The sequence below is a fragment of the Onychostoma macrolepis genome, chromosome 07 (genome assembly GCF_012432095.1).
Source record: "Onychostoma macrolepis isolate SWU-2019 chromosome 07, ASM1243209v1, whole genome shotgun sequence".
NCBI classification, from domain to species: domain Eukaryota; kingdom Metazoa; phylum Chordata; class Actinopteri; order Cypriniformes; family Cyprinidae; genus Onychostoma; species Onychostoma macrolepis.
In genome coordinates this window covers 25,091,937-25,117,010 of record NC_081161.1, presented here as the reverse complement: position 1 = coordinate 25,117,010, position 25,074 = coordinate 25,091,937, and the positions used below count along the sequence as shown (strand labels likewise).

Below are 25,074 nucleotides of genomic sequence, written 5' to 3'. Positions count from 1 at the left end.
CTGTTTAATGCAACTCAGATCTCTTTACTACTACCCATTTTAATTTCTAGAGCTGTTTCTGTCATACTGAATCTTTTGAAGATTGCCATCTTCTGGATAACCAGAGAAACTACAGCCCATTACCACGAATAAAGGCAGCTAAAGACTTGCGAAGTATGCCTCCCTAAATTATTCAATGCTTTAAACTACTCTTGATGAGTAAAGACATAAAAAAATCTTTATTACTATTCGATCTGAAATCAGTTTCCCACCAGGAAGGACTCCAACCCAGCCTCTCTCTTTATCTTTATTCTCTCTTAAAACCACCTGACTGATCATCAGCAGGCATCAAAGCGCTGCCACACTCCGGACAGCCAGACACCACCTATCCTATTCCTTTTGAAAGCTTCTGACAAACAGACACACATTCTCTCCTCCTCACTCATGCCAAAACAGATTACACTTCTTAAAGACTGTGGCCATTGGTACTTCAGAGATTAGAAAGTTTGGGTCTGGTTCTGTACTTCCCCCTCGGGTGCAGGTGATTCAGTGTGGGGAGAGGATTCTTTACCCCTTATCAAATATGAATCAGCAATTACTCAACTGTGGATTCAAGCAGAGCGGAAAGATAAGTGGCAAGCCTCATTAAATATGAATCAAGAATATTCATCTGATATCACCGTGGGAGAAAGCTCTCCAGGACTGTTTTATTTAGCTTTCTTGTACAATTTGACTTTGTACACAAATCCCAACCCCTAAAACCCCAAACTACTCCAGTGAAGCAGAACAGCTGAAGATTGACTAAGTGTGTCGTGCTGCTATAGAGCCATGCAGGGTTAGTATATTTTATTCTTTTTTAATAAGTTTTTTTTTTCATATATTTTAGTTTATAGTTTTTTAATTTCAGTTTATTTAGTTTTCATTTTAATTTGAGTATTTTAAGGCAGCCAAAGTTAAGGCAATGATTACTATCATTTAATGAAAAAAGTCTTAGCTAATTCAAGTGCTATTGCATCTACTTCTTTTCTTGTGTAATGCAGATGTGCTGCAAAAGGTTTTATAATATACCATGGATTTGGAGCATGTTAACTGTAATTATGTCCGTTAGCAAAAATTCATTCGTTCATTAATTGCAGTTTTGTTAATCATAATAATATTGACCCTTATCTGTTCTACTGTCAGTACAGTAAACATGTAGACAGAAGCTAGTTCTCAGACAACAGCAGCACGTGTCAAAAAAAGGCAGAATCTCATCACACCACACACAACAAACATGCACATGCTCTGTTGCACACATCACATGCATGCATCGCAGAACCAAAGGCAGGGTGTGAGGATCGCTCACAAACAGAAGTCCTGCACGTATGGCCAGTTGAAAAGCTCCATCACATCTGCGGTTGAAAGCTTGCCTTTTCTGCCTGGCTTCCTCTGATCTGGCATTTTGTCATTAAAAATCTCACAGTTGGAATCAGAAATCATAAACAGAATAATACCAGTAGAAAGCCTAGCATTCAAAAATGAAATCTGTTTACACAAACAGTCTGAGACAGTTTTCCTCAAAGCGAATGTATAATGAGACACTCAACGTCAGGACAAATAACTCTCTCTGATGGCTGCATTTTCTTGGTGTGTGCTTTACATTCAGTGATATTTATTTTTTTCTATAGATCTGTGTAAGGTTTTTTTTCACCCATGAAGACCTTTAAAAATCACTGTCCTCTCAATGCAGAACGGCAGCACGGAAACGTCACCTGAAAGAGCCGGCGATGTTTATGTTTGTTTGTTTTGTTTGAGGGTTTTCCCCTCTTCTGAAGGTTAATATTCAGAGAGTCAAATCTCTTTGAGGATGGAGTGACATTTGTGTGCTGAGAGGGTGGCTGAGCTTTGAACCAGCACAATACGGCACTGACTCTCATGTCAGGAGATAAAAACAGTCTGGAACATTTCGACATGCTGACAAACATCTCAGCAAAGCCTGCACTAAACATTAGATTATTGCCGTTACCAGTAGATTTTGAACAGATTGTGCAATTTGCAGTAAAGTGGTGCTTTGCAGCTTCATTGAAATTGATGGCAAGCAAAACCACCACCCTCCGCCCCCAAACTGCAGCTGATTCTATCTGGGCCATTTTTTTGCAGTTTGCATCCGATGGGCGGAACTGAATATCCATAACGGAGACAAGCAGTCAATCTCAAATTAACTGATGATTCCCGTATCTCACTACATGATGAATACGTGACGCCGACAGCGTGCTCTACTGAAACCGGACACTCAAACATACATCTACTTATTTTCCAAGAATAAAATATTTTGCGAGGAACTGTGAAAGCTCATTCATGGATTCGATGTGGGATTTTTTTTAAAAAGGGCCAACAACAAACATACACTAAACCACACCACCCTCTAACATAACCTACTATGATTTACTACCATAAATGCATGATGCAGCCTCACAATGGCTAAACAATTATTACATGCACAATTAAGCAAGTATGAGCGGCATCTCTGTTTTTTTTTTTGTGATGGGATCTCGTTCTGAAGTTCTCACACAGCTGTGGCTGTGGAGTTGGCAGGATGCGGATGCAGAGAGGGTGATCAGTGCTCAGCCTGCAGCAGTGAGATATGAGGGGTCTGATCTCAGCTGGCTCTCAGCACCACAGCAGCTCCATGCCTGATCACAGCCCCATGCCAATGCCGCACAGATGTATTCCTCTGCCCCATTCTGTGTTCCTCAGCTCTATGTCCTAAGCAAGTCGATACGGGACCTGCTTGACAGAGCTTTGGAAAACAATACCCGTCTAACTGGTCTACAGTTACCAAGAGGACAGTAATCTGTGCCTAGAGAATGACCCCAGAGAGGTCACTGTGAGAGCAGTGATATGTCACCGATGTGTTTATTAATAGTGCTTATTTCTAACTGAACACCATTAGGCTGACGCAGAGCTCCATGGCTTATATAATCATAATAATTCATCTACTTTTACCCGCCCTCACCTCTACTCATCTCTCTCTGGACACATTCCGCACATTAACTCCTTATTGATGAACCTTATCTCTCCCTCTCTCTCGAGCACATACGCTCTGTTTGATGTCTTTTGCTCGAGTCAGTTATTAAATATATGTGGTTAGTCTGACAAAACTGACATAACAAATCATAATAATAGATATAATAAATCATAAATAGCCATTATGTAATATTGCATATGCAGAAACAGTATAAAATTATTACATAGATTATTACAGATTTTTTTAAAGAAGTTTTAGAAAAAAGAGTGGTTTTGTCACACCTTTTTTGTCAGTACCTTCAAAAGCCTGTTATCGTTCATTGGAGACTCTACCTTCTTTCTGCACTGATGCTAGACATTTTGGCTGTTTGGCTGCATGTACAGTGAGGCGGTGACACCTTGTCAGAAATACAGTGAAAGACGTTTCCAGAGTCTCCTAAGCGAGTCACAAACCGAGACTTTTATATAAGCTGTCATTCTCTCCGCTGTGTGTCTCCTGTGCTAAGCACTGGGATGCAGAAGACAGCAGCTGTTGCTCCAACACTTCTCTGCTTCACACAAACACACACACACACACTGGCACACTCTTACATGTTCATGAAGGCTAAACATTTCTACTTTTAAATTTAATTGAATGACAAGAACAGGAAGGGAGTCAACTCAGCTGCAGAGGATTTGACTATGGATGTAGTCACACACGCTTGTCTGCACAAACAAATGCATGCACACCAACAAACACACGGTTGCTGCTCATTTAGTGACTCTATTGGGACTAAAAGCAGAAAGCCTCCAGTTACCAGCTGGCAGCTCGAAACATAAAGCCATCTGCTACCAAATATACTTTTCCCCACCAGTATAACAAAAATCACTTATGAATATCTGTTAATTAACATAAACATCTATAACAATGTGTCAGCATATGAATAACAAGCTGAAAGCTTCCATATAACCATCAAAAAAGTTTTTAATTAGTGTTTTTGTGTGGTGCAGCCTGTCTTTCCAGGACATTTTTCCAATTTTCATTGGGACCAGCAACGGAAAGCGTCTTTGACAATCAAAACTTAGAGTTTGTTAACAAGGCAACCAGGACACACAGACAAATACACAGACGGCGCACAGGCCTCTGCAGATTCGGACAGACATCGCAGTGGGAGTGTGTGTGGGCTGCTTTGTGGTCTGTTCGTCAGACTCCTCCTTTGATTCTGCTATGTGCTCGTTATAAGATCCCCCATACTGGCCACTGGCAAACTAATGACTCTCTCGTTCTCTCTCCCACACACACTAACACACACAATTCTAATTCTCTGCTAAATCTCTGAATATTGGATCGAAATCAGGCCCAATGCCCTGCTGTGCTACAGTTTAGCAGCGCTGATTAAGCTGATCAGCACACAGATGAGCAAAACACCAAAAGCATCGTGACAAGCATCGTGACGCGGCATCCTTACATCAGTCATAGGCTTGACAGCACATTTTAATGGGAGGTTTTAAACAACTAGTGAAATATTCTAGATGTTTCTGATTGGCAGGCAGTCTGAGAGAGATGGAGATGTGGGTGATGGTTTCCTGGTAACTGTGCCATCCTGAGCGGCATGAAAAGAACATTTGCAATTATTTACACACACCGGCCCACAACTCACACAGTTATCAGCATTATCCTCTCCAGTGGGTGAAAACAAATTGGTCAGTGTCTGATGACTTCCAGTGGCATCACGTGGTATTCATTATGGATAAGTGCAAAGTTCAGCATTGCTTTTCTCCCAAGGTGCTAAAAGATACAATAAACTCCACTGATACGGCAATTTGAGTCAACTCCCATGAGAAATTAATCCACGTGTATGAAAACTCTGGAGATCAATGCCAATAATAATTACATACATAACAATTATACTAAATCAATCCAATCTGAACTCTTGGCATGCTACAGTCACAGCTGATCCCCAAACCTACAAGAATCAAGATCTGAGATGGTTTCAGAAGATATGACTGGTAGAAATCCTTGTTGTAATGATAAATAAAATCTCATTACTATCAGTGCTTAAATGCACAGTTTCATAATCTGAGGTCTTTGTACTGTATGTTCTTTGGTGCACGCTGACAGTAGAGGGCACCATTTTGGATAGTTTTAATGTCCCCTGAGAGGCTTACATGATGTTATAACTATCCACTCAAGTCGTCTGCACAGTAATGATATACTGTTCTGACAACTAAAATGTGCTACGTCTGATGAAATATTTAGTCTAAAGGTGTCACGGGTGATGCAACTGTTGGTGACCAGTGGCAGGATGCTCAGGGCTTTGTTTAGAGCTACAAGCCAATCCTGCTGCTTCAGCTGTTATAGCTGTGTTCTTTCTCCCTGTTGAGATCCCACAGAGAACTGGCTGTGTCTCCAGGCATTTCATTCTTTTCTCAGAGTGTTTGTGTGTGAGTGTAACAGGGTGAAACAGCAGCATAGCGACACACTTTCTTCTGTGAAACTGGGTTAACACCCAGCCAGAGACAAAGAGAGCAAGAGTGAGGGAGAGGAAGAGTGAGAAAGCCCGACAGAGAGAGAGAGAGAGAGAGAGACATCAGACTTTCACTCTGGGGGATTCTTCTAGTACTTTACCAGTTCACACAGTGAGAATCATGGTCACAGAATCAAAGAGCCCTTGTCATGCACAGCAGTGAGATGTGTTTGAGCCGGTCAGAGATAACGGAACTGAGAGATTTGTACTCCTTTAAAAACGCTCTCCAAGTGAACTGTGACTGACGTTCAGTCTTTTAGTTTCCTTCTCCCGTGTTCAGTGCCCCAAAATGTCTCTGTTTTCTGTTTTAATGTCAGTTTGGAGAGAGGAGTCTGTGCAAGTATCTGAGGGGGAATGTGTCTGCTCTGTGGTGATATGCACTCTGCTTCTTATGAGCTTAAATGGCAAATTTGAGAACTGGATCCAATGCACAGAGTATTTAGATAAAATATAAATGTGCATTCTCTACTGCAAATGGGATTTTTGATGGTTCATTGAAAGTGAGGCATTACTGAGGAGGGTTTACTTTTCCCCCTTTCTCATCTATTTCATCTATTTAAAACCAGAACAAAACAGGTGGAACAGACAGAAAGTCATTGCATGTTCAAATATACATTATATGTGTATATAGATTGATTGGGAGAGAGAGAGAGAGAGAGAGAGAGAGAGAGAGAGAGAGAGAGAGAGAGAGAGAGAGAGAGAGAGAGAGAGAGAGAGAGAGAGAGGAGGGAGAGAGAGAGATTTTAAGATTTTTTTTTTTCCACAATTTGATTGTGCATCAAGCTTCACAGAGGAAAATACAAAGTAAATGCTGTGGTGGGGGTATAACAGTGGGCTGTGTTACTACTCTGCATTAATCATAAAGCACAAGCTACAGAAAGAGACCACAGAGGCTTGAGAATCAAGTCCTGATAGATCAGTTAACAGAGTGGCAGAGACAAAGTGAAGCCAAACCAATAGTGAATTGGCCAGAAATGCCTTTCTGCCTAAAACCTGCACTAATCTTCATGTAAACATAAACGGTAATCTCACCTAAATGTCAATCAGCCCTTGTCAAATCCACCCTCAGCCAATGCATCAGGACATCCAGCAAAAATAACCACAGAATCACTCATCAGTCACACATACATACACATGCACACTATGTTTAAGTTGTTTGATGTTTAAATTACTCTTTTTTTTTTTCCTGCAAAAGTATTACAGTACCTACATACACAAAAACGTAAATGGCATAGGATATAATCATACAGTTTTTTTGTTTGGAGCAAATTAGAGCCAAAACCGTTTACGGTAATAGCCTTTGTTTTAATAACACACAAATAAACCATTTTATTTAACTGTTTCTAGAATTAACAAAAGCATCATGGGATGAATGCAGTCTCAGACAGTCCATATTTCTTCAAACCGCCCCGCTTCAAAATCTTGTTCTATTTTACCATGTAATGTATAATTTGAGTACATTTTTTCAGATTGAACTCTAATAATTTACTTACATGTATGTTTCTCGAGATTTTAGAATTTGGGCTACATTTTTTGTTGTTCCCAATCTTTGCCTTGAGGTACATAGTGAATGAGATAAACAGGTTTAGCCATTTTGCTGGTGTTTGTAAGTACCATTAATACTTATTTCATATGCTTTTCCAGCTCATACTGACACAAGGTGTAAATGGACCTACAAAATTACATTGACTACATAGACAATAACAGAAACATATTCATCGTGGACAATTGTTTTTTTGTTGTTGGAATAACACCAATACATTCACAAATGTGAGTTAGTTTGGACATGGTCTCAGTATGTGTACTCATACAATGCACCCATTCATCGTAAATTTCTATTGTGATAAGAGAAGCCCTTTCTTTTCTAACTCTTTCGTGTCATACTGTATTAAGCTTGCCGCCTTCACTCGCAACTTACCGTTGAAGTTCCAGGGCGCGAGTCCCTCTGCTCCAGTGCTGTTAGTTACATTCATGTTGCATGATTTTAAAAATGCTCAGCCAGCCAGAAGAAAAAAGAAAAAGAATCCACTCTTCCTCCTTCACTCCGTCAAGTTCTTCCTCAAGATTATTAGAAGGGCTGTCCTCATGTTGCGCGGGAGCACTTTGTTTTTCACATCATGCGCTCTTGACGCGCGCGGCTCTCGCCAGCCGTGAGGAGCTCATTAAGTCTCTGACCATCGTGACTGGCTGCTTACCTAAACACACCTCGAGCGAATGGTTTTCTCTAGATCAAGTCGGTTTACAATCCGCCAGATGTGGCTCCCATCTGCGCGAGCGCCTCTGATCTCTTTCCAGGAGTTTAGCGCGCGGCTGAGGCAGCGGACTTTCAATGATGTCATCCACCTCCAGCCAATCACCTGAGAGTCCGCAGGTTCGACTGAATCAACCTAGAGCTAGTACTGTCCTGTGAACCCAGCGCTGCATGTACCCGCAAACTCTAAAACATCCTTCCAGATTAACGCATTTACTACAATGACCGCTTTACAGACTGTCACACCTCATTACAGGATCTGGCTAACCACCGGGGAGGGCGAACCTACTACTGAGTAAAACAATGGTGTGAGTTATGGCGGTTTGTCAAAACAAAAGGTTAAGTATGTTTGCGGTCAACTGTGGTTTCTAACATGTCAGTATAAAGACAAAATGCAGATAAAAAGCGCCTTTACTCAGCTGGCAGTAAACACACTTTCTTGAAGAGAAATCGCGTCCGCCTGAGGTAAAACAAGAGGATCGAGAGGGAGCACGAGAATAATTAGGCTCACACTGGCAAAACACAAACAGACCTAAATATTCGGCTACAAATAGCCTACATCACACCTACACTTCACTTACAAGCAAGTAAGATAGCAGTCATTTGGAAAAGACAATTTGTGCTGCTCCTTGACATACTGCGCCCTGAAAATACCCAAATGAAATTCATTTAAAACGTCGAGCCATTGCATAATTCGCTCACAAGTCTAGGGGTAGGAAGAGTGTTTTTGTCCCACTCCATAATTTAGAGTTAATAGGTTTTAAAAACGTTTACAACCAGATCGTCTTAGTACGGCTATTCCAGTTATTTCAAAAGACGCTCTCACACAGTTTCAAACTTTCAGCCGATTAAAACCGAGAAATAAACTTACTTGTTTAAAACCAAGTAGTGCTAATTTTAAAACATAGTTGGATGAGCTTTGATTTTACCATATGTTGTAAACACGTGTAGTGGGCTACTAATCCACAAATTAGCCTACATTTTAACGCATACACAAAGTAGGCCTACATAAAATAAAGCTGTAGGTAGCCACTGATCTGTCGTCTTTTCCCCCTTAATTAAGGTGTGGATTTGGGGAGGGGAACCTGATCCTAGACCCGTTATCCCGGAGCAGCAGTTGGGATCCCACAGCATCTGTGGTCATATACACAAATTATGCACGCGATCAGGAGAAGGCTAAGCTTTCCCCAGCCGTGCAGACGCTCCGCCTATGTGTTTTGTGTCTGTACATTGGTGTAATTGCTTATGATGAGTGTGGCTCTCAACATATGCCAGGCTCTTGAGCGCAGCAAACAAGTTCAGCACCATCGCTCTCGGACAGCGCCCTGCAGCCCGAGCTTTCAGTTCTGTTCCAAAAAATATCATTTTACAAGTTGGAAATAAAAACACGCCTTGTGCTTTATACAGTGTCAAGTTTCTCCAAAACAACAGCAAAGTTCCGAAAATAAATAAATAAATACAAACAAATAAACTATAATAAAGCGTATAATGAAGTTCACAGTAAAGGGACAGGGTGTTTTCTTCAGTCTCAGAACCATCACAACCACCTCCAGAGATTTTTAAAACAGCTGAATGGTTGCCGTCTGTCTGTCGCTGGTGCGTGAACTGGCCCCAGAGCAATGCATGACAACCGCACGCGTTTAGACCCGCCGGAGGCTGCTGTGTGTTCTCTGATAGTGCGTGTATAGTCAAAAGTCAGAAAGTTTTAAAGCATAAGAGTATTTGGGAGCTTGTATAAGGTTTATGAATGACAATTCACCAACAAGACATAGCCCTTTCTCGCCCTCATCAGCCCCTCTCGGCAGATTCTGATGGTTTGCACACAGACTCGCGGATTAATCTGGCAGCTGTCTCACAACAGACAAAAATGAGATTGATGCCAGCCAAAACAGAGAGATCGCGCACAGAAAATCATTTCAATGGCAGCACAGAGCAGAAACCTGACAGCCACTGACAACCCGGAACGAAATCATCTAAATCAGATGCAGGCGGAACGTTCTTTCAGTCAGCACGCGCTCCGCCGCCGATGAGCAGCGCTGTTAATTAAAGTACACAAGCGTAAAATGTGGAATAAAGAAAGCGCGTGGTGTAACTAAGTTTACAAATATGTAGGCAATCAGTTCGCCTTGTCTTATTCATTTTGCTGCTCCCAAATTACGATTTGTCATTTGCATGTGCCGTTTATGCAATAAAACATCTAAACATCGCCCATAGTTTAGGAGAGACAGCTCTTTAAGTTTATGTTATAATGATCAGCCTCACGAATTATTTATTTATGTACTTTTAGATTGTAGCAGTTTAATAAGGCTAGGTAAATGCCTGTCACAATCCACAGCCAACAACAAAAACAAAGAAAGGTAGGCCTATTTGGACATTTGAAGGGAATTCTTCCAAAAATGGAAATTCTGTCACTCAACATCATGTTATTTCAAACAGGCCTGTATTTCTTTCTTCTTTCTATATATGTACACACACATTACATAAAATAAATCTATCCCTTTAAAAATACATTGACGTTTAATGCATATTTTGGTATATAATACAATGATATTCAAACAATTGTAAATGAGTTTCAATATAGGCTATTTTGAGGCCCTCTGCACTGTAAAAAGTGAAAGTTGACTTAACTTAAAAAAATTGAGGAAACCCGTTGCCTTAAAATTATTAAGTACATAATAATAAAAAAAAAAAAAAAAAAGTTAAGTGAACTTGACAATTCAAATAACTTATTTTTTAAATTATCATTTACTTAAAAATTTTAAGGCAACGGGTTTCCTCAATTTTTTTAAGTTAAGTCAGCTTATCACTTTTTACAGTGTGGTTAATTTGAATTTGTTAGTCAATATTCTAATCTATTCCATAAAATTCTAAGATATATATATATATATATATATATATATATATATATATATTAGAAAATTGGAATTTGGAAATTGGATTTGCAGAAATACCATTTTTTCTCATCACATTTAGCATGCATATGTCCAACCTAATATTAACACACACTGGCAGCAGGCCCGCCAGTTGCTTTAGCTCTGATTGATACAGGAAGTGATGCAATTAGGTCATGTGATTTGCCAGAAGGAGAGACATTAAATTAATAGTTGTGCCTGTGTTTAGACTTTCATCATCATTGTGCAAAGGCCTTGAGATCCTTCTGGAGCCAGGCGTGATGGGAATAAATGATTTTAATAGTGCATAATATTCAAGCAGATAAAGAGAAAAGGGAGAGTGAAAGAAAGAGAGAGAAAGCTTTTCGGAACACTAATCATATTTAATCTAAGTTGAATGAGCAGACTTTGACCTACAGGTCAAATTGGCGAGCCTTTACCAAAAGCTTATCTGCTATAGGCCCTGCTCACAGATTTGTTAGACATTGCTTCCTATAGTGGCTTCACATGGCTATGTCACATTTATAGGACGCAATTATAATAGTATATTTTCTCTTTTGATTCAAACCTCAGAGTATGAGTGGGTGTGAGGAGGTGTGTGTGTGTGTGTGCGTGTGTTCCTCTCAAAGGCAGAGACGCTCTGCTAAGAGTAAAGAGGGAATTCTGTTACATTCACAGAACAAAAGTACATCTTTCACAGCACAGCTTCACTAAACTCCCAGCAGCCCTTCCCACAGAGCGACCAATCTGTTTCCATTAGCTGAGCAGGTACAGGCAACAATTAAAGCAGATAAAAACATGATGTGCTAAGTGACTTGGATGATTAGTCTGTTATTAAGATAATGTGTGTTTCGTGGCATCAGTAGTCCACAGGGAGAAAGAATTCACCACAATGACATCAAACAGCACCGCAGAGAGAGCATTAACAGTCGAGTGCTGCTGTAACTTCACCCACTCACCTCCTATATCCTCTTCAGCAAAATGAAGAAAAGACAGAGAACAGCCATATAGTTTTAACACAACAAATGACAGAAATCCCTATTCTACAGTACAAGTGTTTTGCTATTAGCTACATTCTAAAATCACAAACTGCATTTGAATATATTTTCATTTAGGATGGATTCATTTGAACATCTTTTGGGAATCAGTCCCTCCGCAAGCTCATAGTCTCTAAATTTGGCTGGAAATTAAAATATTACATTATCATCCCTATTGAAACAAACACACTGTAGTGTATTTTGTTAATTCAGGTTTGCTTATTTGTCCAAAAAATCACAGATCACCACACAACATATTAACAATATGATTAATAACTGCCTTATTAAAGAGGCAAATTAATTGCTGTGAAAAAAGGTCATCTTAAAGGTACACCCTTTGTACCATCCACCCTTAAATGATGCATATTAGTTACCTTTAAAGAGATAATTCTCACAGCTTTGCCCCAATCTTGTAATGCCTTTGTCTGCAAAAGACAAAAATAAATAAATAAATACATTTTGTGTTCTAAGGAAGAAAGTCATGCATGTTTGGAATGACATGAAGGTGAGTAAATGATGACAGGATTCTTATCCCTTTAAGGATATATATTTGGTACTTTTTGTATTCAAATATGCAGCTTTAATAAGTGAAATACTAAATACTTTAATAAGTAAATACTGAAATATTAATAATTTAACAAGTAAATAAAATACTATGAGAATACTGAGTGTTTTATTTCTGTAAGTGCTTAAACTGGTTTGTTGGGGGTGTGTTTACTTGTTTCTAGGTTTTTATGTAATGTGTTTGCTTAAGGCTGTAAGTGACTGTTGCAGGTAGGAGGAAGAGCTATAACATTTTCTTCCATTCTCCAAAAAGAAGCAGAGTTCAGCTGTTGCACAAGGCCAGCAAAAAGACACAGCATGAACCCCAGCATGGGTAAATACAACAGGACACCATTAGTGACTTTGAGGAGGAAGTTTTGGAGAACAGGAATAACAGAGCACACCTGTGTCTCCGGAAAGCCAAAGAGCAGGAGTGCAGGGACTATAAATATTTGTGTGAATTTCAGTAGCATCAGTCAGTGCAGAAATATTTCCACTGTTGGCAGCACCAGCTAACGGCTTCATAACAGGTTTCTAAAGCAAAAGGAAACACACATTAAAATGTCCAGTCAAACTCATGTGAGCAAGTGTGTGTGAGGGGAATTGCCTACAAACACACTCACTGGTACTTTGGCCTTCTTTGCCTCCCCTGCATTTCCAGCCTCCATCTCTCTCTTTCTCTGATGTGGTTATGTTAAATTAGATTTCCTGCAGCATAGCTGATCTAATTGGACATAACTTGCCTCCGGGGAATGCCAGTATTACCCAGCATGCATCTCTCAGGGGAGCAGTCATGAGCATGTCAGTGGTAGTGGTTTCTACAGGTGTGGAGTGAAAGAGAGAAAATAGATATAGTTGAGCACCTGTAAGACAGGCATGATGCAAATGCCACAATGCATCTTGACAAAATGTGTTTCTGTCAACTATAAATATTGTTGAATGTCTAGGTCATAAAGTAGCATCTGATTCTGTTTTTATGGCTGTGTATTTGTCTGGTTTGTGCTTGTCCTGAAGTTGGCTGATGTAATTCTTGGTCAACTCACCTGTCTGTTTCAGTTTAATGAGGTGATGGAGAAGCAGAATAGATGTGGGTTTGTTCAAATATACAGCAGCTCACATCACACTAGACATTGGTCTGTCTCCCTGTTACCTTCAGTTGCAGAAGCACACACGCATACTGTAAATACACAAAACTGCCATGAAGTAATAAAAAACTGTAAAACCAGTAAGTAAGACATTTTGCAACACTATAATATAAATACTCTGGTATCCCAATTATTTGTTAAGGACGAGGAGGGGTGTGACGTTACTGGCAGATAAATTAATTTAAGTGAAGTGCCAATCACAGAGCTGTATACCTGTAGAATTCATCTGAGATCTTCTGACAGTTCAGTGCCACAGAAGACATATGTGCGTGTTTGCGTGAGAGAAGACATTTGATTGACAGAGGCTATATGCAGCCTGACTTCCTCTCACAAACAATCCTATTTATAGTTACAATCTCACCTCCGCTTGGATTCGTGTTTTCCAACAGCGCTTCAGTCTTCCTTATATTCCCAAATAAAATTAAGCTCATTAAGAGGTTGCTTTCACACAGGAGGATTGCGTGATCTTCAGAGAGCATTCTCTCTATAACGGTTGGAATCTGAGACAGGGACAATTATGCTCCACCAGACTGAGTTAATGGCAGAATTACACCAGGAGCTCAAACGGCATTTTGATTACAACAAGAGGTCAACTGTGTCTGATCTCGCTCCAGCTGAACACTGTGTCAAAAGCATGCTTTATCACTGAGAGAGAGATACAGAGAAAGACAAATACATAGTCTTCCTGTAGTCTGCAGTGAGAGCAGTGCTTCTTTCAGAGTCTCCTAGCCCATTTGATTTCGTTTTTTCCCAGCCCTTGTTAATGGCCGGAATGGTCTTACGTTTTTCTAATGTGATTTACAGCAAACTGCATAGACATTGTTTACCATCTTAATATAATTCATGAGGTTCCAGTAGTCCTTGTTATTTCATTTTCGTTTATGATTTATTGTATGAGTCTTAAGACAATAATTAATAATTGTTTTTACAGTTCCCTGCAATAGAATGATAAAAATCCAATATGCATTCAAAATGATTAGTATTGTCATGGAGTTTGAATCAACAAATGGTCAAAACATGTTAAACTGAATTCAAAATTTGAAATTAAGTGCATTTGAGTTTTTGCTGTTATAAACAGCAGCTTATCTTCAAAACATTGAATTAGAATATCCATAATTTATGGACATCAGGATTTAGAATGATGGTCTTAGAGCACTTCATCTTATGCATTAACAGTGAAGAAACGAAAAAAGTGAAAACTTTCTTCTCTAAAAGCAGGAAAATGCTTAAATTAAACATCAGACCATGCAGGCTCTGAAGTCTGAAGGCTGTGTAAACTATAGACTTGTAAAAATGTAGTAAAAAAAAAAAAACTTTTATTAATACTTTTTCATGATATGGGAGACTTGAGTGAATTTGCGCTCATCTTTCATCACTCTTTGCACAGCATTTCATACTTTATAATGTCTGTCCTGCTGTCAACTGTACCACACTACAGCATCATCGCTCTACATGACTCCAAATGAAATCCCAATGTCTCCAGACTGCTTAAGCAGTAGACTTCATGGGAAATGAGGGAGATTAGCGGGGAGAAAAAGGGGCCAGAATGACGGCCCACAAATCAATAGCTGCTTCACAGATGAGCAGAATTTATTCCTCTGTAAATGGAGTTGCGTCTAGTGGACGGTAATCAGATTTAGACTTATGTGCTGCTGCTGAAGAAGTAAACATACTCAGAGAGATACGATATGAGACCCAGGGCAAATGTTTGGGGTAGAGGACGGATGCAAGACAGTTTTTGTATGCAAAATGGCCCAAGGCAAGAAAAGCAAAAATGTGCATGGCTCAGGTCCCAGAACTAGAAGATGCTAGACTTTATGCTGGAGTGTTTTCATGCTTCTCTTCTTTACTCAGAGCGAAGTCACTGCTCATTAGGCTGGACAGATGCTGGGGAGACGGGGCACAAGGGATGTTGTTACTTTTGGGCTGCTTTGATTCAGTGTACAGTAACTGTGGGCAGGGATTTAATCAAGAGCTCTCCTGAACTACACCAACAACAGGGACTTTGGGCTGTGTAAACACTTTAAACACCTTAAACACTACCCCGTTGCCAGCCAAGATGCAACCTTGACAGACAAACCATCTGGGAAATACTCAAAGTACCATCATTATGTATCATTTATCATTTACATCCCATCGTTTAAGTAACTTCACCAAATCCACAATCTTCTCCCTGCAGTGTGTTGGGGATGCAGGTTAGCTTTCTGTTTGTACTGGCACTGCAGTGTAATCTACAGGGCAACATGAACCAGCTGAGCCAAAAGACACTGAACACTCCATCAGAATAAATGCCAGTGGGTCCTTGTCTCCCCTTGCAGTTAAATGTCATTCTTTTACGTTCTTCTCCTCTCTCTCACCTCTATCCGTTCTCCTCTGCCTCTCTCTCCTCCCATTTCTGACAGTTGCTCAAAGCTGTGTGATTATTATGCCACTAAAATCAATGACATTCAGGAGAACCTGTCCTGCAGGAAAGGTCACATACACACTTTCTCTGTTCCTCCTGTAAAGGGAGAGAGAATTCTATTAATTAAACAGATAGCACTCATGACAAATGACCAAACACTAAACATGTAGAGATGCATAACTGCCCAGATCACATACTTTAAAGGGAACTAGAAAAGCCTTAAGAGAGTCTGTCAATATGCACAGCAAATGGATTGTCAGATGTGGATTACTGAACAATCTGCTCTTAAATCCTCTGCAGGTCAGAACCGCTTTGAAGATAAGGGTCTATTAGTGGAAGAATGCAAAACCTCAGCTGACTAAATCAATACATAATGAACACACTGGCCTCCTAAGAATACTACTGACTCCAAATGAACACAACCATTTGTAAGTCATCTATCAAGAGAGTGGCCACAGGCAGAGTAGGCTAGGCTATTGCTTAGACTGCAATCCTAAACATTTACCATTTCACAACAGGTTTAGTTATGAAAAACTTGGTTCCCTTTTATTCATGAGCTAGAATCTCATTTGAAGTGGCCATACCCCAAATGAAAGTAAAAAGGAACAACAGGAAGAGGAATTACAATTCAAGAAATTCAACAAAGGAAATGCATTCTGGTCGGCACCGGTAGACTCAAATTTCCAAACCTTTCAGTAGATTTTCAGACCATATTTAACATAAATGGTTCATAGAGCATTATTTTCAGCTTTATATTTGGTATATAGTACAGTCATCTGTAAATATTTTTATTTTCTCAGGGTTTTTTCCCATTAATTTTCTTGAAGTGACAACATGCAGAGCCCCTAAAAAATAATAATAATAATAATAAAAAACTTTTACATGTACGCAAGAAACTTTTTTGTGCCCTCAAGAAACTATTCACATGCGTATGGGAATTTTTTGCATGCTTACGCATTACAATTTCTAGTTTTATATAACCAACTTCCTTTGTGCATCACCAGCACACATTATTTTGCCATCTTACTATGAATAAAACAAGAGCATGGATGCACATGAATTAACATTTCAACAGCTCAAAATTAGTCTTTTCTTATGGTAGCACCTCTAATATCAAGGCCTAATGTCCAATTTAACACATCCTCTGCAGAGACACACAAACCATGACATGAAATGGGCTGATGGCATAAAATTTGCCAAGTTCAAGGGTTTATAAAAAAAGACAAGTACTGTAAAAAAGTGTTTAAAATTTGGCTTTTGTTAGGGCAGTATGCCATATTTCAAGGCCTTAGGTCTCTTTAATGCATACTTTGTGGAGGCCAAGAAACCACACCGCAAAATGGGCTGCATTGTCCTATATGCTAAGTTTCTCATGCGTGTGTTTATTTTTGCAAAGGTCCTTAAGGCTTTTCCATATTCTGCTTTCTTTTTTCCATACTTTTCCAAACCCCGTAGGAACCCTGTAAGTCACACTGATCCATCCCTCCAGTACAATCAAATACACCTGCATTTCTGATATGCACTGACAAACACATGCTATTTTTTGGTTAATTTGAAAAGAATTGTTAGTCAAGGAAGATTTCTCACGACTTATGACTAACCACTCCTAAAGCAAGATTTATGAGCCACAACAGAACACATCCACTATAGGTGGCTGAGCCCCCCATAACCTGAAATCCTGGAATCACCCCTGGATTATAGGCCTAATTTCCATGCAGAAGGTCAAAATAAATCCCAAGCCATGCACAATTATACACAAGGCAACATAATCCTAAATCAAGTTGTACATTATTAGAGATGTAAATTATTAAGACTCTGTTAACCTGCTAGCAGTGTTGATGGAAACTACGGTATCAGGGTTTGTAATTTAACCCTCTGGGGTCTGAGGTCATTTTGGGGCCCTTGAGATGTTTTGACATGCCCTGATATTTGTGATTATTTCAGCTACTTAAAACATACTATTGACCAACATGTTTTTTTTTTTTGTATTCAGCACAAACTGTGCTACAATAATATGTGACCAAGATGGATGTACACGTTTGCGTCTTTTAGAAAAAATATATTATGCGTGGTTAGTAAGTTTTAAAAAGTAGCTGAAATAAGGCCATAAAACCCACACTAAATAGTTCTGAATAAGACTTTTGAGTAATCAGTCTTGTAGGCCAGAATATCTTTCACAGCATTGTGCATCTGGAATTGCTATCACTGATCAGCGCATACCTAGACACTTTCTTTATGAGTCAATTCCTCACCAGCTTAGGAGACTTAAAATTAAATATTCTGTGTTTGTACGGTTTCTCTAGTTCTCTGTGGACTTCTTAGAGTGGAAGCATGTTGATTTAAGAGAAACATTAAATGCAATACCTAGCAATTATCTAAATAATTCACGCAGCTCTGTATTAAAGAATTCTGTACACGCAAGTTTGGGGATTTTGAGATTTCTAAGAGCATCTGAGGACGGACTCTGTGGGGGACTGAGAATGAGAGTGTGCTACACAGTTTTGTGTGTGTGTCCATGGTCAGTTTCACACAAGCATTAAGGGTTCATTAGTTCAGTTCATTCTAATGTTGATTCTTGATGACACATCAAACAAGCCTGTGATTCGTTCTGAGAGCTGCTGTACCATGTGATGTTTGTTCCGATCATGTCTAGAGACTCAAGAAAGAAAAACAGAACTACACAAACAATGTAAAATGTTCTACAGATTTCAACCTCTTTATGACTGCTATACATTTGACATTAGAAGGAATATTCAGGGTCATTTCTACAGTCTGTTCAATCAGTCCATTAATCAACATAATCAGTCATTCAATCCATAATCGATATGTTCCTTCCATGGTTAATGTGGCACAGAGGAAGAGAAACGCGCTTCTCTCTGGCATAAGAAATAAGTAGCACCACACCTGAATGATCGTGTCAGCACTGTCAGTGTCTGTCTGCACGTATACCATCAACACACATCACTGCTGCCTCTCTACTCAGCAGATTAATCTTTCCACAGTCCTCAAACCACCCTGGCAAACAGAGTTCAGAGGTCAGATCAATTAGATGTTGATGCCTACCTTACTTAAAGCATTTTATCTGACTGAGGCTAGTGGAAATTCTTCAGGTTAACACTGTCTAAAAATAAAAACCACTCCATCGTTCTGTGACTTTTTAGTTAAAAGAAAATAGATTTTATTCATTCAAATATGCAGAGCAGAGCAAGCAAATTTTCGAGGATGTTAGCATTCAATTAAGTCTGCACTCTGCAAAAAGCACATCAACAAAGACAGGCATTGACACTGGAATTTCTCTTCTCTTCTTTCTATTTCTAGTACTTAAGATAATGCATTATATTTTTATTTAATTAATTAATCAACGTATTTATTTTAAAAGCAATAATCAAATGTTCAAACACAATTTCATCAGAGATCAATGTTTTTATACTCAATGTACCTCCTGAAGATAAACTAGAAATAAGAGGACTCCTTTGTTGGACACTGGGCAAATGAAAACCACTTGAAAAAGTAAAAAGAAGAGCGAAGAGAGAAATAAATCTTCCTCTCAAACATTCCGCTTTCCAAAACATGAGCAAAATGATAAAGAATTCCAATTTCTAGGCCTGTAGTATTGAGAACTAAAGCGAGGCTATGAGATAGATGGGAGAGGAAGACAAATCACCACATTGTCATTCAGCCATGTAAAATGCTTGCCTAAAGCACAAAAGGGATTTCTCATCAAAATGTATCATCTATAAAGCAGACAACATCAATAATGAAAATCTGACCGGTTGTGAATGAAGTATACCGCTCCTGTAGTTATAAACCTTTGCATTTAAAGTACAGATACCTTGATGAAATAAAGCTTAAACTGAGCAAAAGTACAGAAGCGTGTTTGCTTTCGAACGTAAGTATCAAATGTAAAGGTACTGAATGATTGTTTATTATTTTTCTTGTTTATTTTTGAATTAAATATTTCTGAAATATTTTATTTTAAATAAAATATTTAATCTGATTATAACATCTAGTTGGTAAATGATCATATCAAAGTAACAGCTTTTTTTGCCATTTTGTGCATTTTAGTAATAATACACTGAGTGTAACCATGAATGATCAGTCTCCTTGTGGTAGTGGTAGTATTACACATTTTAATTATAACATATTTATTTTTTATTTTATATAAAACAAAAATCCACACACAAACAGTAAACATTGTACTGAAACTATCAATGTTGTTAAATATAAACTTCAGCTGCTCATTTCTAACATTGGGATCCTTCAAAAGGATATGCAGAGCGGCAAGTGCTACAAACAGCCAGAAACAGCACAAGTCTGGTGAACTGTCAAGCTTTCAATTTTATGTCTAGTGATTAGGAACAATATTATCTACTGTATATTAGTGATGCTGTATTGTGTGTTGATTAATTATTATTATTATTATTTTTTTAAATACAGCTCGGTAGCTTTTCATGAATTGATAGTGTTGTTACAACATATACCAGCAGGAGCCATGGCTCCATACTGTGGAGAAAAGTTTGCGTTCTGAGTTACAAAGTTTTCATTGTACATCAAGACTTTTATCTCCAAAGATCAAAGAAAAATTGATTCCTCATTATGTGACCCCTTTAATTAGAAAAGGTATACCCCTATGAACCCCTATGAATTTCTTTTGCAATTACCCAAATTATTTTTGTAGCTTTTGATCAAACCTGCAAAGGAGTTTTGAGGCCTGTACTTTTCAGCACAAAACTGTTTTGATTTATGTATATCTTTGGCATGTTTGAACACCGTCAGAACACCGCTGAATTTCAATGAGCCTGAGGTCGCTTATTATTATTGGCCATTATAGGATTTCTTCTGTTTGATCCCTTCTGTTTTTGATTTCATCTTTTGGGCTTTAGATGACAAACAGATGCTCTGATGTTTCAGTGTAAAACTGATACAACTTCTCAATTTTAGCACACCATTACACTCCCTCCACAATTTTTGACAGCTGGGATGAAGAATTTCTTACTGATATGGAGCTTCATGTTTTCTTTGAATATAATGCTTTGTACCTTGACCAAATGTTCAGCTGCTGTTTTGTCTGGCCACAAACCATTGTTTGAGTGCAGCTGTGGGTAAATTATTTATTGCTTTGGAGAGCAGTGGTTTCCACTACAGTTACCTCTCATGTACAACATTCTAGCAGCAGTTCTGATGTTTTTCCACCTGTCAGCTATCTGTCTGATGGTACACTGATCGAGGAAATTCTTCTGTAAGGCTTTCAAGTCTTGGGAGCTTCAACAACTCTTCCCTGGGGTGCTCTAAAATGTTTTTTTCCCCCCTTCAACCATTTTATACTCAAAGCAAAAATCGGTTCAAAAACGTATAGGTGGCAAAAAAACAACAACAAAAAAAAAACATTTCCATATGGCAAAACTACAGAACATCTGATTCCAATTACTGATTCCAGTCTTTTTAATTTTGTAACTTCTATTTTACTACATCATACTATGTAATCATACAGTGCACCACTGGAACTGTGTCTAATTGGCAATATTGAATGAACAGATGATGCTGCATTTATAGACCAAACACTAAGCTAGTAGTTGTAATTAACAAGACAGGTACAGGAATTCTGAAAGGAGTTTGTTGTGAATGAGGCCAGTTACTGTAATTACTGGAGACAGTCTCACAATATTGTGGAAAAAAGAAGTGTGGTTTACAGTGGACAATAGAAATCCATGTAATCTGATAAGTCATGTGACACTGTAAGAGATGTTTGTTCAGTTCAGCTAATGGTTGATTGCACATGTGTGTTGATGCATGTGCTCCTTAAAATGGGGAATAGGTGCTCTAGGGGCATATGGAGAGATGTGGGACCTCTGTAAAAACTGTTGGCCTGATTAAGTCAATCCTTGTAAAATTCTGGAAACATACACACACATTCACTCACTCAGGTGCAAGAATAAAGACTGCATGCTCCACTGGTTTTGAGATGGAGTGAGGGGAGGAGTGATGAGAAGAGAGAGAGGGCATGGGAATGAAATGATAGTGAGGAATTCAGGAAAGAGAATGAAAACATTACATTCCCGTGCTTTCAAAGCCACTTGTGCAAGGATGCATAAGCTCTCTCACATATGCATACATAAAGACACAAGTTGAAAATATAGTATATAAAATCACATTTTATGCACTTATGTTCTTGGTCACATTATAAAATGAATGGGCACAAACTGTCAGAACTTGCAAGGATATATTGTAGATTACTTCAAAATAAGCTACAAGTAAATGTCCAATAACAGCTGTAAATCATATTGTCTCTGATACTATAAAGCTACAAGTCTGTAGAAAACTGTAGATTTTTTTTAAAAAATCACGTAAAAAAACAAAATTGATGAATTAAACAAAAAAATTAAACAACCTTAAATAATGTGACCTAATTATTTGTCCTGGGTTTTACTCAATATTGCAAACTGAAGAAAAAATACTAGTTGGCTGGCCTAAACTGCTTTCAGCCAGGAGTCCAGCTAAGACCAACAAACCAGTACAGACCGGATTTAGCTGGTTCCTTTTCAGCAGAGCAAACAGATCAAGCCAATAAATGAGATTTTACCTCTGTCTACACAGCTTGATCTTGTGTTTGTTTAATGAAGTTAACTTTCATTTCACTTGAATTTAATTACATTTGATTCATTATAGTCAAGGCCATAAAGAAGACACTGCCGAAGTGTACGTGGTTTCACTGTGAAGTCTATAATATCAGAAGGGAATATTCTCTCATGCAAACAGACCACAGGGTAGGGAATAAGATCTGAGGGAGTTGTTAATGAGGTGAGGCAGACCAGCACTCCTGTGTGGACATGAAGAGATGTCTCAACTAAATCGCTGTGTGTATAGTAACAGTAATACGCTCTGGTCTCTCATTAGTTCAGTATGAATACTAAGCTTGATGATCTGAGTACAGCAGGACAGGAGGGGAGAGAGAGTGAGAGACCAAAATCACTGAAGTTAAGCAGAAAAGCAAATATCAAAAGTACAATTATTCAAAAACTAGTCTTCATTTTGTTTAGTGAAATGCATCCATCTAGTGAACAACAACAAAAAGACTATAATGAACAGCTCCTGACTCTGGTGTGAGAAACCAGTTCCAGTCAGGAATAGATATCCATAAGTTCTCTAACAAGTCAAATGATAGGCTCATTAGCTCATACATCACAGACACACATAACAAATTCAGTTTCACTTCACTTGCTCACCCACTGCTTTCAAATGAGATAGATTGATGAGATATTGCACTGCTGCTGAGTTCAGCCTACATCAGTTCAGTCATGCTTTGTTAATTTTAGAACTGCTGAATCTGGTGTTGTTGAATCTAGATTACATGAGCATGAGATTACGTTGAGTTTGGTTTAGTTGACACGGAATTCATTGTATCTGGTGTGTTCCTTGTGCACGTTATTGCAGCTGCAGGCCCCGAGGCAGAGCCTGTCTCAATAAAACAACTGATAATAAAACTGATTTGCAATATAGCTAACTGAATTGCTGACAAAGTACATGACTTTTTCTCAGTTTTCTTGCTGACTTTTTCTGTTAATGTTTATCAAGGCAATAAAAGCTTTTTGAAGTATCCCTCTAAATTAACTTTATAGGGTTGATCTAAACCAAAACCGTAAACTGACAGTCACTACCGACTAAAATGTGCCATGAGTGGCACTTTAGTGTTGGCTCAGAGAGAGGTGTATTAGGCCTGAGAGCGAGGGAATATTGGTTTAGAGAAACAGATTTGATCCAATATACATCTCTCTCGCTCTCTAAATTGGATCATTTAAGAAGCTTCTTAGAAGTAACAGAACTACTGTATGTGCCTCTTTACACTTCACCTTTACATGATAAACAGAGGAAATCTTTTTGAACCTTTTCTTAATGAAACAAAAATCAGATGACTTAAAGACTGGACCACTTTTTTCTCCCCTCAACCCATAATCGCTAGCGAGTCTATTTAGTTTCATTAGTTGAACTAAAAACTTTTCACATACAAGTAGCATATATTTTTAGTCTGATGGTGGCCTTGCTTGGAAAACTTTTCCAAACTTTAATGTCCAATTAGTTTCGCTATGGATCTGACTGCAGTTGGCTTACGATGAGCATGAGCCGTCCTGCCTTGCTGCTGGAATACTAACATACTGTAGGATGCATTCATGCATGCGTACGCTTGTGTTCTCATTTGAATATTGTAGAGAAAGATCGGCATTATGTACAGCCACAGAGTTCTACATCTCACCCTCTTCTGCTTCTCTCTATGCTCTCCCTCCACTTTTTATATTTCCACCCATTTAAGTTATTATGTAACACTCTCAGTGGCTCTAAGTGCAGTGTGTTCTCTGTTTAAGAGGTGTGTGTTTGTATTAGGATCATTATTCACCAACAAAAGACAGAGAGGTATCAGAGCAGGTGATTAGATGTGAAAGAGAAAGAGGAGTATGTGTGTGTGTGAGAGAGATAAATAATTAAACTAATCAAAAACAAAGCAGTTGCATCTAAATGGAAAGTTAAGCTAACATAATGCAATGATGAACATCCTTTTTCCGATGAACAAGAACACAGTTAAGTGTCTAAGAGAGAAGGGCATGCAAAACATCCTTTCAGTTGGACGTTTTATAGCAATCACTTCCTGGCAGCAGAAAGCAACCAAAATTGTTTTTAAAAGCCATAAAGCAGAAATTGTGACCCCTTTCATGCTCTTCAGTTGAGCATATAACATTCCAGCATACCGTAGGAGAAGATACAATTATGCAAATATATGTACACTCTTTAAAAAAGGTGCTTTGGATGACAAATGGTCCTCGCTGGAACCATTACCACTTAGAGAACCGCACGCAAAACACGGTTCTTTACAGTTCTGAGGGGTTCTTGGCATCGCAAACACGGATCTTAGGCACTTCAAAGAGTGCTTGCAACAAAAAAAGATTGAACCTTTTCTTTGATCAAGTATACAACAATGGGTAGGTGGAACTGTTTATTCTACAGACTTTTCCCTTTGCTTTTATTCTGTTTGACATGTCCCTTTGCCCTGGTTATTTTCAATAATGTGACACAAAATAATATCAAAGATTTTCTCTCTTCACTGCCTTCTTTGAAAAAGTCATGTGTTAGCTTAATTTCAACAATTACAAATAATGATTAAACAAATAAGCTGCAAGAGCATGTTATAAATCTAATAGTGATTCTTCATGTGACAGTCTTACTAAATCTAGTGTTTTTTTCAGTTATACTCATTACTTCAATGGAACGATTCACCCAAAAATGAACATTGTAACAATTTACTTACCATCATGTCATACCTG

At 38.6% G+C, this 25,074-nt stretch overlaps 1 protein-coding gene across 6 annotated transcripts in view; it reads right to left on the bottom strand.

Annotated features, from left to right (window-relative positions):
• The window catches only part of LOC131543561 (activating molecule in BECN1-regulated autophagy protein 1A-like), a 109,062-nt gene that overhangs the window by 5,473 nt on the left and 78,515 nt on the right, over positions 1-25,074 (bottom strand). Inside the window, exons 1-4 of one of the 6 annotated variants that reach the window (XM_058781019.1) lie at positions 13,258-13,370; positions 12,838-13,032; positions 12,619-12,748; positions 12,046-12,096 (exon numbers count right to left, since the gene is read on the bottom strand). The exons of 4 other annotated variants lie outside the window; for them this stretch is intronic. In XM_058781019.1, the coding sequence (XP_058637002.1) occupies positions 12,046-12,096; positions 12,619-12,748; positions 12,838-12,882 (226 nt within the window). In that variant the 5' untranslated portion in view covers positions 12,883-13,032; positions 13,258-13,370. Of the gene's footprint in view, positions 1-7,410; positions 7,896-12,045; positions 12,097-12,618; positions 12,749-12,837; positions 13,033-13,257; positions 13,371-25,074 lie in introns of those variants that run through there. One more of the 6 variants, XM_058781020.1, reaches the window with a different exon arrangement.